The sequence below is a fragment of the Hypanus sabinus genome, chromosome X1 (assembly GCF_030144855.1).
Source record: "Hypanus sabinus isolate sHypSab1 chromosome X1, sHypSab1.hap1, whole genome shotgun sequence".
NCBI classification, from domain to species: Eukaryota; Metazoa; Chordata; class Chondrichthyes; order Myliobatiformes; family Dasyatidae; genus Hypanus; species Hypanus sabinus.
In genome coordinates this window covers 31,113,016-31,128,264 of record NC_082738.1, presented here as the reverse complement: position 1 = coordinate 31,128,264, position 15,249 = coordinate 31,113,016, and the positions used below count along the sequence as shown (strand labels likewise).

Genomic DNA, 15,249 nt, shown 5'->3' with positions numbered 1-15,249 from the left:
CCAACAACACGGAGGTGACAGAATATACCTATATAACGAGTCTAAAGAGGCAGAGAGAGAAAAAGTTATCAGAGGAAGAGAGAGAGAGAGAGAGAGAGAGAGAGAGAGAGAGAGAGAGAGAGAGAGATGAACAGACGGATATCGTGTCTCTTTCTCAGCTGCTCATACACACACACAACACACAAACAGGATAGAGAAGGGAAGCCCTTTTGCAAAATCTAATTGTCTAATTTGAAAAAAATACGGTGGTTGGGATAGACAGATAGGAGTACAACACCACTGGAGAAATGCAGTGAAACCTTGAGAAAGAGATACAGTGTGTGTGTGTGTGTGCTTGAGAAAGAAACAGAGAGAGAGAATATAACAACTGAGGGATAGAGGCAGAAAGGGGTGGTAGAGATAAGAGGAATGGTGGAGAGAGGGGGAGCGGGGAAGACGGGAGAGTGTGCGAAGAGGGGGAGAGAAGGGAGAAAGTAGGAGAAAGGAGGAGAGGGGTGAGGGAGGGAGAAGGGAGAGAGAGGACGGGTAGAGAGCGAAAGGAAGGTGAGAGATGAGAGAGAGAAGGACGTAGACGGGTAGAGAAGGAAAAGAGGGAGAACGTGGAGGGAGGGAAGAGAGGGAAAAGAGACGAGGGGAGAAAGGGAGAAAGAGAGAAAAGAGACAGGAAAATGTTTCTGAAGATCAAACGGTTGTTACTGAAGATTAGAAGACAATTTTCAGAAAACTGCATTTTAGGTCCATAATTTCAAAAACGGCTTGCCGAGGTTAATGGCCTGGGATGGTGGGAGGTTAAACTTTGGGGAGGGGGCATGAATTGTTAATAAAAATATATTTTTTCCTGACCATCCTTCTTCTGTAGTAAGTGCTTCCAGCCTCTGTGTGTTCCTGTGTGGGTGTGCGTGTGTGTAACACACACACACACACACACATTCTCTTTATTCAGTTTCTACTGAACTCCTAGACACTCTCTGCCTCCCTAAAAACTGCTACGCCTGCTGAAATTTTCTTTACTCCCTAGAACATTCAAATGCTTTTTTCATCATTTTTATTTACTCTCAATCACTCATTTTACACTGAGATTCTGAACTAATCACTCTCCCATCCCTCTCTCTAACCCCTCTTTGTCGGCCCTCTCTCTCAGTGTGGGCTTGTGTGTATCTGTCTTTCCTTCACTCCCTTTCCCTTGCACCTGATCTGGGGGGGGGGGGGAGTCATTTGTGGCTGAGTGTGGGGGGATATTTATGCTGAAGTCCCTAATGAGAGCTACAACGGGACACAACTGAGTTAACATACACCGTAGGTGCTGGTTTTAGAGCTTTCGTTATGTTGTGGGCTAAATGTCCATAAATCTACAGATTCGAGAATAAAAACAGCTCTGTTATTGAAATTTTTAAAATAAAGCAATCCACAAATAGTCGCAGGGATTAATTAATTTTGGTTGGAAGACAGGGTAATGTAAAAATTCCAGGATCGGTGTTAACAGAAGGAAAACACTTGCTATTGAAAACAGGGTTTGGAAGCTCTGCTTAATAATGCAACCCTGAAACAGATGTGTGGGACTTCATCCCAGCACTCCCACCCCCACTAGTTTAAAAGGGAATATGTATTTCGAAGCAAAATTAATTGAGACTTATTTTATCTTGCCCCTGGCTAAAGAATTTTTCTGCATGCTAGATCCTGAGATTATATTTTGTCACTTGCATCAATCTCTCTCTGTATAACCTCCTTCCCCCCCCCCCCCGCTTCTTGCTTCACTAAACCTCCTTTCTGTCCCATAAGCCCGCACCCTCTCACAGCTCTTCTCCTTCACTCTCCTCCTTTACATTTTCACACCCTCCGAGTCCTCTCCCTCAGCACTCACTTCCCTTTCCCCCTCCATCTCATTTTTTTCTTCTTCCTCCTAACCATCACCCTTCTCTCCTATATTCCTCCACCAGTCCTCCTCTCTTTTCCGTTCCCAAATCCCTCCACCACCCCTGTTTCAAACCTCCAATACTTCTCCACCCTTCCCTCTCCTGTATCCTTTCACACTCATACCTCCACCCCTTCACTTCTTCCGCCCTCATCCTTTTATCTTCCTCTCTAATATCTCTCCACCCCTCTCTTCTCTCATTATCTCATACCCCCACCTCTTTTCCCTCCTTCTCACATATCCTTCTACCTCATCCCGGCTCCCCATATACCTCCAGCCCTTCATCCTCCTTCCCCTCCCATAATCTCACTCCCCCTACCATCCTTCCATCCCACCAAATCCCTCCAACCCTTCCTCCTCCCCAAATCTCTCTTTCCTCCTTCCTCCTCCCTTCTTCCCTCCCATATCCCTTTATCCTCGTTTACCCTGCAAATACTCTACATTCATCAATATCCCTTTTATCCCCCTTCTCTTCTCTCACACTCCCCTCTTGTTAACCTCCTCAGCAATATTGCCCCTCACCCTTTACCACTTTCCCGTATCCACCCCACCCTTTTCCCTCTGATTTCCTTCCTATATCCATCCTCCTCTCCTCAAATCCTTCCTTTACTTCCTAAATCTTCCCTACCCTTTATCCCATCTCCTCTTAGATAAACCTCTCTTTCAACCTCCTCCTTCCTTTCTTTCCCTTACCAACATCCCCGTCACCTTCCCTCCACCATATTCCCCACTATTTTCCTGTATTTTTTCTCAACTCTTCCCCTCTCCCTCTCATATCCCTATCTCCTTCCTTTCTGCCCAGAACTGAATCTGAGAGGATGAGAGATGACCTGATAGAGGTGTACAAGATGATGAGAGGCATTGATCGTGTGGGTAGTCAGAGGCTTTTTCCCCAGGCTGAAATGGTTGCCACAAGACGACACAGGTTTAAGGTGCTGGGGAGTAGGTACAGAGGAGATGTCGGGGTAAGTTTTTTACTCAGAGAGTGGTGAGTGCATGCAGTTGGCTGCCGGCAACAGTGGTGGAGGCGGATATGATAGGGTCTTTTAAGAGACTCCTGGATAGGTACATGGAGCTTAGAAAAATAGAGGGCTATGGGTAAGCCTAGTAATTTCCACTAGGGACATGTTCAGCACAACTTTGTGGGCCGAAGAGCCTGTATTGTGCTGTAGATTTTCTATGAGTAAGATAGACAATAAAACCGAGGCCTTAATCAAACCTGGGCCATTAGATGTATGACTGTCTGTGACTGTGTGATTATGTGAGGATGAGCGTGTCTGTGTGTATCTGTTATCTTTATTGTTGTATGCAATTACATTTTTGTTTGTGTATTTATGTGTGTCCATGCATGTGTTTATGTCCATGTGTGCATGTATTTGTGTGTGCGTGATTGCATACGTCCATGTTTGCGTATATCCATACCTGCATGTGTTTCGTGTGTCCGTGTGTGAGTGCGTGTATCTCTGTCTCTGCATGTGTTTATGTGCGACCATGTGCCTGTGTTTATGCATGTGCGTGTGTGTTTATGTGCTTTGTGAGTGGTTACTCAGTGGCTTCCGCAGGTTTAACAGTAAGCTTAACAGTAGGGGTCTTAGATTATACTACTGACTGCATTTGATACTTTACAAAGATTCCCGGAAGGGGGAAAGAAGCCAGCTTCGTGTTAGCTCAGCCTAAAGTAATATGTATTAGAATTTTTCCACGATTTTCTTTCTTCCTTCCCCACCCCGGTTAGTTCGCCGCCATGCCACACACACACACACAACCACACACAACTCGGAACCGAAGCGAGTTCCCTTCCCCCAGCGCCGCTGAACGAACGTATGTGTCTCTCACTCTCTCACCCACAAAATTCCGCACAATGTTTCTCTCTCTTGCCCCATTTGTTTCTCCCTCAACCAGTTCCCAGCAACACCCCCACCAATCCACCCCACAACACACCCATTCTTCTTTCTCTCACTGCCGCTGCCATTGGACGGAATGAAGTCAGCTGACTTCCCATTTCACTCCACGAATTGGAAAGAATGCTGGCCTTACAACAATCTAGTTATTAGATTCAAAAGTCTGGCGCAGTTATATATATAGATACATAGATAGACAGATAGATAGATAGGTATTGATATATGCATATATAAAAAAGAAATTATATGCACTTATCCGGTGCTGATAGCTCGCGGTGTGCAGGACAGGGGTGCCGCGTGTGATCATGAATTCTCTCTATCATAACCCCTCGCTAGCTTGTCACATCCCGGGCAGTCAAGACCTCTTACCCAACTCTTTCGACCCAGTTCGGCACTTCAGCGCCTACGGAGCCACGGTGTCTCAGAACAGGATCTACCCGAATCCCTACTACACTCCGACGCAGGAGAGCCCGTGGCCGAGCCGACCGTCTTTCGATTATACTTTGTATCAAGAGAAAGATCTCTCCCAGCCTTCCTCCTCGTCCTCCTCCTCCTCCGCTGCCGCTTCTGCTGCCGGCGCATGTAGGCAAATTTCGGAAAACTCCCGGGCAGACGGTCCCAAGCAATGCTTTCGGATTTACCCATGGATGCAACGAGTCAACTCACACAGCGGTGAGTGCGCACGTTGAGAACAGACCCTCTGGGTTAGAAAACAAACCATGACCAGAACAAGTGTCCACGCGCACCCGTGCATGTATATTTTATAATGTGAATATGATGGTGGACAGGAAGGGAATATCTTACGTGGAATGTAGACATTTTTTAGAGAGATGTATTCCCAGAGACAGTATACGCAAGGTATCTTTAATATCTACATCATAAATGCGCGAGAGAAAATATAAGGCATGTGGATAAATAGGCAGTTGAACCTGAGGTCTTTTATGTGAAAGATCTATATTGAGAGCCAGTAATACATAAGGTATGTTATGCCTCAAATAAAAGCAACAACATATGATAGAAAATATGTGCAATGAAGATTTTAAAAAATTACTCATTGTTACAGTGAATGAGACATTGATACAAACTGCAGTGTGTGTCAATATTACAGGATATTTTAATATTAATAATTTTAATATCCAAAATAGCAGACACACACAAAATATTGGAAGAACTCAGCAGGTTCCCCAGCATATTGTGTATGTTATTCTGGATTTCCAGCACCATCAGATTATCTTGTGTTTATTATTTTAATATGTGCATTGTATGTAAGCACAAACATTAGAGTGAGAGCTTATTTAGTGCAGAAGTAATGATCCACACATAAACACAAGATACTTTAAAATGTTCATTATATGAAAGCATCAGAGAAAAGTTGTGTAATGCAGGCAAACATGTGTGAGCCATTGTAAGAGGAAATACACAATATATTTCTACAATCTCTGTTCTCACACTGAATTATGCAGATAAAATGTGATCAGATATTAGAATGGTACACAATTTATTTTAAATTATATGAAATCATAAATATGTGAGAAAAAATATAAGTGACGGAGATCACCAGAGTGGGCAGGTAAGTGCAATTCTATTAATATCTGCATTATGTGGGCTGTGAGCCAAATTTAGAAAGAATGAAGCAAAAGATGTTTAAAAATCTGCATTGAATAAAAGTATCAGTATGTGGAATGTGAGCCAAATTAGAGAAAAATACACAGGTAAACACAGGATATTTAAAAATCTATATTGTATAAAAACATATAACACGTGAAAGATGTGTAATACAGATCAAAATGGAAGCTTTCATTAGAGGGTATCTTACACCAGATAAACACAAGATATCCTCATAGACTACATGATTTCACTACATTTCATGGGGAAAATGTAAGTATATCTAGACACCAATGTCTTTGTGACCTCCTAAGATTACATAGAGTGGCAGGAAGAGGAATATAATAACACTAACATCTACGTGCAAAATGCTCACATATTCTACACAGAGCAAACATACTGTATAATAAAAGATGTTTTAATGCCCACATTCTATATAGAGTGCAGATGTTACATTGGGGATGATATCAATCACAGAGCAACACTGATATGTATGTTCTTTGAAAAGAATTTATAATACCTTGTATATGTAGATTTCTTAGAAATGTGCCTAGATATGAGAGAGATTGGGGTTTATATCGTATGAAGAAGAGTATTACATTTTAGGAAAGTGTGATTAGTAAATACAGTGTTATATCTACATTGTATGAGAAAGTGTTGCATATAAAATGTATGCAGATAATAGATATAAATATTAAAATGCACACACTGCAAGAAGCATGCATATAAAAAAACGAGGTAGAGTGAGTGTAATATCTGCATTATATGAAGTTAAATGTTTTATATATGAAATGTAAATGTGTATATGAGAGAGGTATACGGATATGAGAGATATTGGGGGGTTATATTGTATGGAAGAGAGTAAATATGTGCAGATGGGGAAAATACATATGGTTGCAGGGAAAAGTGTCTATATTGTATAAATGGGGTTATATGATATATATATAATGCCTAAATATTTAATATATAGAGAGGTACTTTACTCCATTAGAAGCACGAATATCAGATGTAGAATAAATACTCATATAAATTACAATTTATATTTAAATTTTTTGAAAATGTGTTAAATGTTATTTTCATAAGTAAGTAGATATGAGAGAAATTAGTATTTATTTTCTATAAAGAGTAATGTTACATTTAAGAAAATTGGGAGAATTATTGTTATACGGTAAAGGCTTAATTGTTTTACGTAGTACAGTATACATTGTATATAGACTTGCAGAGAGTGACACATAATTTAGTACATTTGTTATATTAAATAATACAAATGTTAAATATGGAAAAGAAAGTAAAGAGGAATTAATAAGTACATAAGGGAAAATTTCCGTAAATATTATAGAAAGTACAATTTTATATGCGAGATTGCCAAAAATAAGCAGGGATATGTCTTTATTACATTAAGAGTATTATACAGATAGGCACATGCAAGGATATTGTATAATGAATTTAAAACGGTCAGACAGAGAGAGAGAGCAGGTGTGTGAAAAATACGAACTCCTTGTAACGTGAGGGAAATGGGGGTAATCATATATTTGGAGAAAGCTATAAGTTAAGGTGGGAGAGACAAATGCTCTGAATAGAGTGGAAAAGAAATATTAATTTGCGTGGCTATAGTGTTGGTATCCAATTGAAAGATCAAAATGTCTTCAAAAGCAAGTAGAAGATTAACAAATATATCATAAGGCTTTTTATATATGTATAAGTATCTGCAAAGTTTCATACAAGCACATACAGTCACAATAATAGGTTTAACAAAGTTCACTGACATTATATAATGCTTCTGACTTTAATTTACATATATCATTAAATGTCTGCACAGGTTAGTCTGTAATATCTGAAGGCAATTCTTCCTAACTTTTGTAGACCTAGGACATAGGGAATTTCTTTTAAATTAAAAAAAAAGAAAAACATAATTTAAAGAATGTAGCACTGGTTTGGGTAGACAATGGGTTAAAATGCAATCGAGCCATTACATTCAGGGACGAGATCAAAAGCATCACAGCACCTTCAGAATATTTTTGTCAATAAATTGAAACATAATTTTGGATGTAGAAAGTGATGATTTATATTTAAAAAATTAACGGTTCTCGTTTTCTTTCCCCTTTCCTCCCTCTGTCACTTTAATCACCCCTCCTCCATTCCCCTCCCGTCTGTGTTCTTCCTCCCCACTCAACCCAACTATCTCCCCTCCCAAATCACCTCTGCCATTCTCCAAACATCTCTCCCTCTCCCAATCTTACCTATCCACAACCATCTCCCTTTTCCGTTAACCACCCCTCTTCTCAACCAACCCTTCTCCCCAATCATTAACCCGCAATTATCTCTCCGGCTCCCCAACTATCTATCCCTCAACCACCTCCCCAATCATTCCTCACTTCCTCAACTACCTCCCTCCCAACCATCTGCCCCGCCACTCAATACCTCTCTCATCATCCCAATCGTTGTCCCCTCAATAATCTCTCTCTCCCCAACCATCTACCCCTCAAACACCTCCATTACCCTCTACCGTCAACCCTCTACCCAACCAACTACACCCTCTCTCAACCCTCTCCCTCATTTTCCAACCATTTTACCCTAAATCATCTGACTATTTCTCTACCCTCTCTCTCCCTTCTCCTCCTCCCCACCCCACCACGGGGTCCGGGGAGGAGTGTGTGTGTGTGTGTGTGTGTGTGTGTGTGTGTGTGTGTGTGTGTGTGTGTGTGTGTGTGTGCGCGCGCGCGCGCGCGCTCTGTGCCTTGTGCAGGTGTGGGCTACGGCTCGGAGCGCAGGAGAGGCCGCCAGATTTACTCGCGGTACCAGACCCTGGAACTGGAGAAGGAATTCCACTTCAGCCGTTACCTGACGCGCCGCAGGCGGATCGAGATCGCCGGCGCCCTGTGCCTGACGGAACGTCAGATTAAAATCTGGTTCCAGAACAGGCGTATGAAGTGGAAGAAGGGGGGCAACAGCGAGCGGCCGGCGGCGACCGCCGAAGCACAGGAGCCGGCAGAAGAGAATGACCAGGACAAGGAGAAGCGGCCCGCCGGGCAGGAGGCGACTGATCCAGCCGCCAAACCTGGCAATCTTTCCCAGTGAAACCATCCCCCCGCGCAGCAGTTTGTGGTATCCCGATCACACACATTCGTAGTTAACCAGAACGTCGGTGGCGTGAGAGAGAGAGAGAGAGAGCGAGAGAGAGAGAGAGAGAGAGAGAGAGAGAGAGAGAGAGAGAGAGAGAGAGAGAGAGAGGAGAGAGAGAGAGAGAGAGAACAAGAAAGAAAGAGAGAGGGGGGAGATTGAGAAAAGAAAAAAGAAGAGAGAGTATATGGGGGAAGGGCGGAGGGAGAGAGAGAGAAACTGAGGGCCGAAAGGAGAGGGGGAGAATGGGGTGGGGAGAGAGAACGAGAGAGAAGGCAGGAAAGTGAGAAAAGAGAGGAAGAAAAAGACCGGGGGGGAAAGTAGGACAGCGGGATAGGGAGAAAGCAAAAGAGCGAATAGGGAGATAGAGAGAATGGAGAGAGAGAAAGAAAGGGGAAGGAGCAAGGGGGAAGGGTGAGGATGCGGGAAGAGAGGGAGAGAGAGTGACGATGGAGAAAGAGCGATGAAAAATGGGAAGGGGAGAAAGGAAGGGAGAGAATGAAGAGAGAGAGAAAGAAAGGAGAGAGATAAAATAGGAAGAGTGAGTGGAGTTGGAGAAAGAGATCGAGACAGAAAGAGGGATAGAAAGAGAGAGAGAAATGCGTGATTGGGCTTGTAAAAACGTGTTGTGCAAAGTCATAAAGAGGAAAATGAACCCCTGTGTAGTGACAGGGGTTCCATTCCCACTGCCTTTGTGTGTTGGTGCGGGGGGGGGGGGGGGGGAGGTTGGTGGCGTATTCGTGGGACCGTGGGGAGAATGTGATGGAATCGGTCCAAATGTGTGGTTGGTGATTGGCACGGACTTGATGGACCGAAGGGCCTGTTTCTGTTCTCTCTCTCTCTCTCTCTCTCTCTCTCTCTCTCTCTCTTCTCTTTATCTCTTGCTCACTCTGTTTCCCCGTCCCCCCTCTCTCTCTGTCCCTATCTGTCTGTTTCTCTCTCTCATTCCCTCCCCCCCTCTCTCTCTCTCTCTCTCTCTCTTCTCTTTATCTCTTGCTCACTCTGTTTCCCCGTCCCCCCCTCTCTCTGTCTGTCCCTATCTGTCTGTTTCTCTCTCTCTCATTCCCTCCCCCCCCCCTCTCTCTCTCTCTCTCTCTCTCTCTCTCTCTCTCTCTCTCTCTCTCTCTCTATCTCTATCTCTCTCTCTCTATCTATCTATCTATCTATCTATCTATCTATCTATCTATCTATCTATCTATCTGTATCTCTCTTTGTCTCTTGCTCTTTCTCTCTGACTCCAGATTTTGGCAGAGGATTTAACGTTGTTGGAGGCTTTTTTAAAAATTAAATATCGGATTAAACAACATCCCGCTAAATTTAAAACAAAATCTCCAAGAAAGAGAAGAAAGAAAGAGAGAGGGAGAGGGAGAGGGAGAGAGGAGAGAGAAATGGAGAGGAGAGAGAGGGTAGAGAGAGAGAAAGAGAGAGATGAAGAGAGAAAGGGGAGGCCAGTCCCCACCCACACACGTGCACCCATCTCCTCTCCCTCGCTTAAAAGCACACTCATAAATTTACAAAACCCGGTCTACGCGAATAGATTAATATGTAATGCAAAACCCCTAGGAAACAAGTTACACGGCAAACGCCATACTTCAAGGTTGGACCGTTTCCATGCGCCGGTTTTGCCTCGAGTTTACAATTCCGAATCCATCCCCCACCACCCTCCCCAAAGTAAACCCACAACAACCCGAAAGAGAGAAAAAAAATAAAATCCTACTGCAAATCAAGAATTAGAAATAACCCAACCGCTCAATCTCTCTCATTGTCTTTGCGGTAAGGGAAGAGTGTGAATTTAAACGTATCACCACCCCCTTCCGCTCCGCACGCACCACCACCACCACCAAACACATTTCCCCGCAAACAACTAAACGGAACTGATCCCACGTTGCAGAACGGCGCGAGTTCACGGTTTTAAAAAACGGTAAAACTGCTAATCGTTACTCTCAACAAACCCGTGAACAGTGAATATAAGGCTATTTCGGAACGTGTGTGAGTGCGCGAGTATTTGCAAAAAGGAAACGGCATCTCCCGCATTGTTTATGATCCAGATAAATGTTAAAACCAGTCTACAGCAAAATAAAATAGTTAAGCTGTTATTCTAAAATAAACTGAACTAATTATTGTCCAAAATCACAATGTTTAGTGTCCTGTAAAAGATTTCTTGAAGGGGAGGTTAGATATATGTTCTGCTTTGTCTTAACTAGCACTTCACAGTATGACTAACGTTTAGATAATCAGGGCCGCAGCACGAAGGGACAGAAGTACAGAATCCCAGCAAAGGTATCGCACGCAGATATGTAGACTTTGCAAACACGCTAACCGAACAGAAATGCGTTACAGATACTGTTTCTCAAAGAGAAAAATGTGTACAGATACACGCACAGTGAAATGAAACAAATCTCAAACACAGAAATGGAAATGTAAACAAATATATGTACAACACAAAGATACAAAGTCTCAAACAGAAATGTATACAGATACACACACAACACAGATAATAATACACACACAACACAGTATGCAGATAACACACATTAAATACAATGAGTACAAATGCACACACACACGCGCGCGCGCACACACACACACACACAAAGATACAAATTCTCAAAGCAGAAAAATATATATATACACAACATGGAGGTATATATTCGGAAAACACAAACAAAAACATATATATATTTCCAATACAAAAAAAAGTTACACGGAACACAGAAGCCATGTTTTTGCGTGGCGTGTTGCCGTATAGACATGTGTACCAAAAAGATATGTATACTCAGCAACACCATCTCAAATAAGTACGCAAAGTCAGAAACGCACAGATGCTACGCAGCGAAGTAGCACATGTGTAACACATGCATAATGATACACAAATAGCAAAACGGTACAAGTTCTCAAAGCACAAATACAGGTATGTAGACTCGCAGACAAAGTACAGATTTACAAATGCACACATGTATATGCACCGATCTATCCATAAAGAAATACACACCGAGAAACGAGCGCTGGTAAACACAACGTGAGGGGAACAGGGTCACAGAGCAACAATCACAGAAACACAGAAAGCCATCAAAAGCGGACGGATACAAACACCGCATCTACAGCCTCAGAAACAGATACAGTACATTGGCTCCCCGATGCACATGCGATAAAGTTAAAAAGAAGTTTTGTTACTATTCTGTTTTGTCGAGACGCTGTAAATCTCAAACAGCAATAAGTAGAAGTAAATGTGGCAGAATCTGCCTGGGATTTACAAGGCCGGTGACTGTCCTCGGGATTATGTGGCACAGAATGCACTGAGCGCTTCCGCGTCCACTCGAGGCAAGATGTTCTTTTTTAATAAACGTTGAAATATTTCTTGAGGCGTGTCATTGGGTTAATCCTGCCTTTATCAGTATTTATATACGCGAGAGAGAGAGAGATAGAGAGAGAGAGAGAGAGAGAGAGAGAGAGAGAGAGAGAGAGAGAGAGAGAGAGAGAGAGAGGAGTGAGGGGGAGACGCTGAGATTTTATATTTGTGTGTGTTACAGAGAAAGAGATTTACAAGGATGTTGACGGAACTTGAGGGCCTGGGTGACAGGGAAAGGTTGAATAGGTTAGGACTTTATTCGGAGATTTGGAGGTGAATAAGGAAGATTTGATAGAGGTGGACAAATCATGAGGGCTATAGGGTAAATGCAAGCAGACTTTTTCCCTCTGAGGTTGAGTGATACTAGAACTAGAGGTCCTGGGTTAAGGGTGAAAGGTGAAAAGTTTAAGGGAAATTTCTTCACTCAGATGGAACAAGCCGTCAGCGGATGTGGTGGATGCGGGTTCGATTTCAACTTTTCAGAGAAATTTGTATAGATATATGGATGGGAGGGGTATGGAAGACTATGGTTCAGGTGCAGGTCGATAACACCAGGCAGAATAATAGTTCGGCGCGGACTAGGTGGGCTGAAGGGCCCGTTTATGTGCTGTAGCACCCCATGACTCTAAATGTGTCGTCGGCCCGAAACATCGACTGTTTATTCCTTTCCATAGATGCTGCCATAGTTCCTCCAGCATTTTGTGTGTGTTGCATTCCAGCATCTGCAGAATCTCTTGCTTCTATATTTGTATCTGTGTGTGTGTGTGAGTGTGTGCGTGTGTGTGTGTGTGAGTGTGTGTGTGAGTGTGTGTGTGTGAGTATGTGTGTGTGTGTGTGTGTGTGGATGAAAAAGGAAATGTATCTATATCTGTATTTGGCTGTGTGCATGTGTGTTTCTGCGTTTGAGAGGGGTGGGGAAGACGGAGATCATGTGTTGTATTAAGTGCGGGGAAGTGGGGGGAAGAATGAGTAAGAGAAAGAAAGAGAGAGACGTGTAAAGAGAGAGAAAGGGGCGAGATAGAAACAGATATGGATATACCTGATATGCAAAGCATGAAGGAGAAACTTTATAGGAAGTTTGCAGAAAGTTCTATTCACTGACAGGTTAAAGAAATTTTACTGGGGTGTGAGGGGAAGAGTGAGTGAGAGAGAAAGGGAATGTGTGTGTGTGTGTGTGTGTGTGTGTGTGTGTGAGAGAGAGAGAGAGAGAGAGAAAGAGAGAGAGAGAGAGAGAGAGAGAGAGAGAGAACACCGGGTGTCTGTATGCATGCGCGAAAGAGAGAAACTGTCTATATCGCACTGCTTGCTTGTTTGTGTGTGTGTGGGAGTGTGTGTTTTTGAGAGGGGGGAGAGGAAACAGATCGTGTGTGAATTTCTATAGCAGTAGTATGTTCGTGGGGAGAGAGAGAGAGTAGAGAGATGAAGTGTACATTTTTCTAGCAAGGTAATAAGTGCGTGAGATTTTGTGTCAACATCTATATCTGTGTGTGTGTGTGTGTGTGTGTGTGTGTGTGAGAGAGAGAGAGAGAGAGAGAGAGAGAGAGAGAGAGAGAGAGAGAGAGAGAGAGAGAGAGACGACGGAAATAATATGTGAATTCCTATATCCGAATTATGTGCGTGGAGAGAGAGAGACAGACAGAGAGAGAAAAATTTCTCTAGTAAGGTACTGCGTGCGTGAGAGTTTGTGTCAACATCTATATTTTAGTGTGTGTGCATTTGTGTGGGTGAGAGAGAGAGAGAGAGAGAGAGACAGACGACGGAAATAATATGTGAATTCCTATATCAGAATTATGTGCGTGGAGAGAGAGAGAGAGAAATTTCTCTAGTACGGTATTGCGTGCGTGAGAGTTTGTGTCAACATCTATATTTTAGTGTGTGTGCATTTGTATGGGTGAGAGAGAGAGAGAGACGACGGAAATAATATGTGAATTCCTATATCAGAATTACATGCGTGGAGAGAGAGAGAGAGAAAGTAGAGAGATGAAGTGTAAATTTCCCTAGCACAGTATTGCGTGCGTGAGAGTTTGTGTCAACATCTATATTTGTGTGTGCGCGCATTTGTGTGGGTGAGTGTGCATTGAATGATAGAGGGAACAAGACAGAATGATGTGACAGAAAGATGCTTTTATCTTTGTGTGTGAGAGAAAGAAATAGAGGAAGGGAGAGGGGGAAGAGAATGAGAGGGGGAGAAAGGAAAGAGTGAGGGGGAGAGAGAGTGAGAGAGAAGTGTGTGTGAGAGAGAGAGAGACAGAGAGAGAGGAGGGGAGGTCGCCGCTCTCTCCCTGTCCAACACCAGATGTCGCTACAAGTCCACCTCTGCAAGTTCAATAAAGTCGCTGTGTGGCCCAGTGACAGCGGCGCGGGCAGATCAATGATGCTGCAGGCGTGATTCTCCCTCGGTCTCATAAACTCCCTGTCCGGGGTAGGGGAATGGCAGAGGAGGGGTGAGACAGAGTGTGAGGCTGAATGGAGAGGGAAATAAAGAGAAGGGGACAGAAAGAGAAATTGGAATGAAAAGGAGATAGAGTAGGTGGATAGAGGATGTTGGGGGGGGGGGGAGACAGAGAATTTGAAAGGAAGAGACTTAGATAGGAAAAGAGTTGTAGAGGAGAGTGGAAAGGAAGTGAGGGGGCAGAAGAGGTGAGAGGAAGAATGACGGGATAAAGTGGAAGGAGATGAGAGAAAATGGGGGGGAAGAGGAAGAGGAATGTACTGTACAAACACACACATGCACACTTTATAAGACATGCAAAATATCAAGTATTTCCTAAACTGTACAGCCCAAAAACATTCGACAGGGCTACTGTACCCATTCCTCTGTTCATACACTTTACACTTTCTTTACCCTCCTTTCTCACTCCCCTCGCCCTCACTCTCTCTCATCATGTCTCCCACCTGGGAGATGTATCAGCTGTAACTTATCCCTCAGTGAGACTAAGTCCTGGTTCTGGACTTCGCTTCCTAAAAGCGCTGTGGGAACATCTTCCAATCCTCTCACAGACAGTGGCAGCTCTGAGAACTGGCCCCACCCCAGTACTGGGGTGTGTGGGGTCAATAAACATCAGTCACACCTGAACCCAAAGAGTGAATTGGAGTATCTCAGCACTGAAACCCGTGAACCCTGTATGATGTTGGGGTTGTTGAGACTGGAATTAAGATTCATATTCCTGACCTGTAGACGGTGGAGATGTAATGTGCTGGATGCGGAGTGTATGGACTAACTCCACCCGGGCAAGTGGGGAGTGTTCCATCACACTCCTAAACTGTAGACGGTGGAGAGGTAATGTAGTGGATGTGGAGTGTATGGACTAACTCCACCCGGGCAAGTGGGGAGTGTTCCATCACACTCCTGACCTGTAGAC

The 15,249-nt window shown here is 43.5% G+C and overlaps 2 protein-coding genes across 3 annotated transcripts in view; both read left to right on the top strand.

Moving 5' to 3' along the window:
• The window catches only part of LOC132384761 (homeobox protein Hox-C6-like), a 10,284-nt gene extending 1,635 nt beyond the window's left edge, over positions 1-8,649 (top strand). The window contains exons 2-3 of one of the 2 annotated variants that reach the window (XM_059956220.1): positions 4,150-4,485; positions 8,165-8,649. In XM_059956220.1, the coding sequence (XP_059812203.1) occupies positions 4,150-4,485; positions 8,165-8,496 (668 nt within the window). In that variant the 3' untranslated portion in view covers positions 8,497-8,649. Of the gene's footprint in view, positions 1-1,219; positions 4,486-8,164 lie in introns of those variants that run through there. The other variant, XM_059956219.1, reaches the window with a different exon arrangement.
• Positions 1-15,249, top strand: part of LOC132384762 (homeobox protein Hox-A3-like) — a 145,546-nt gene that overhangs the window by 10,100 nt on the left and 120,197 nt on the right. The window lies entirely within an intron of this gene.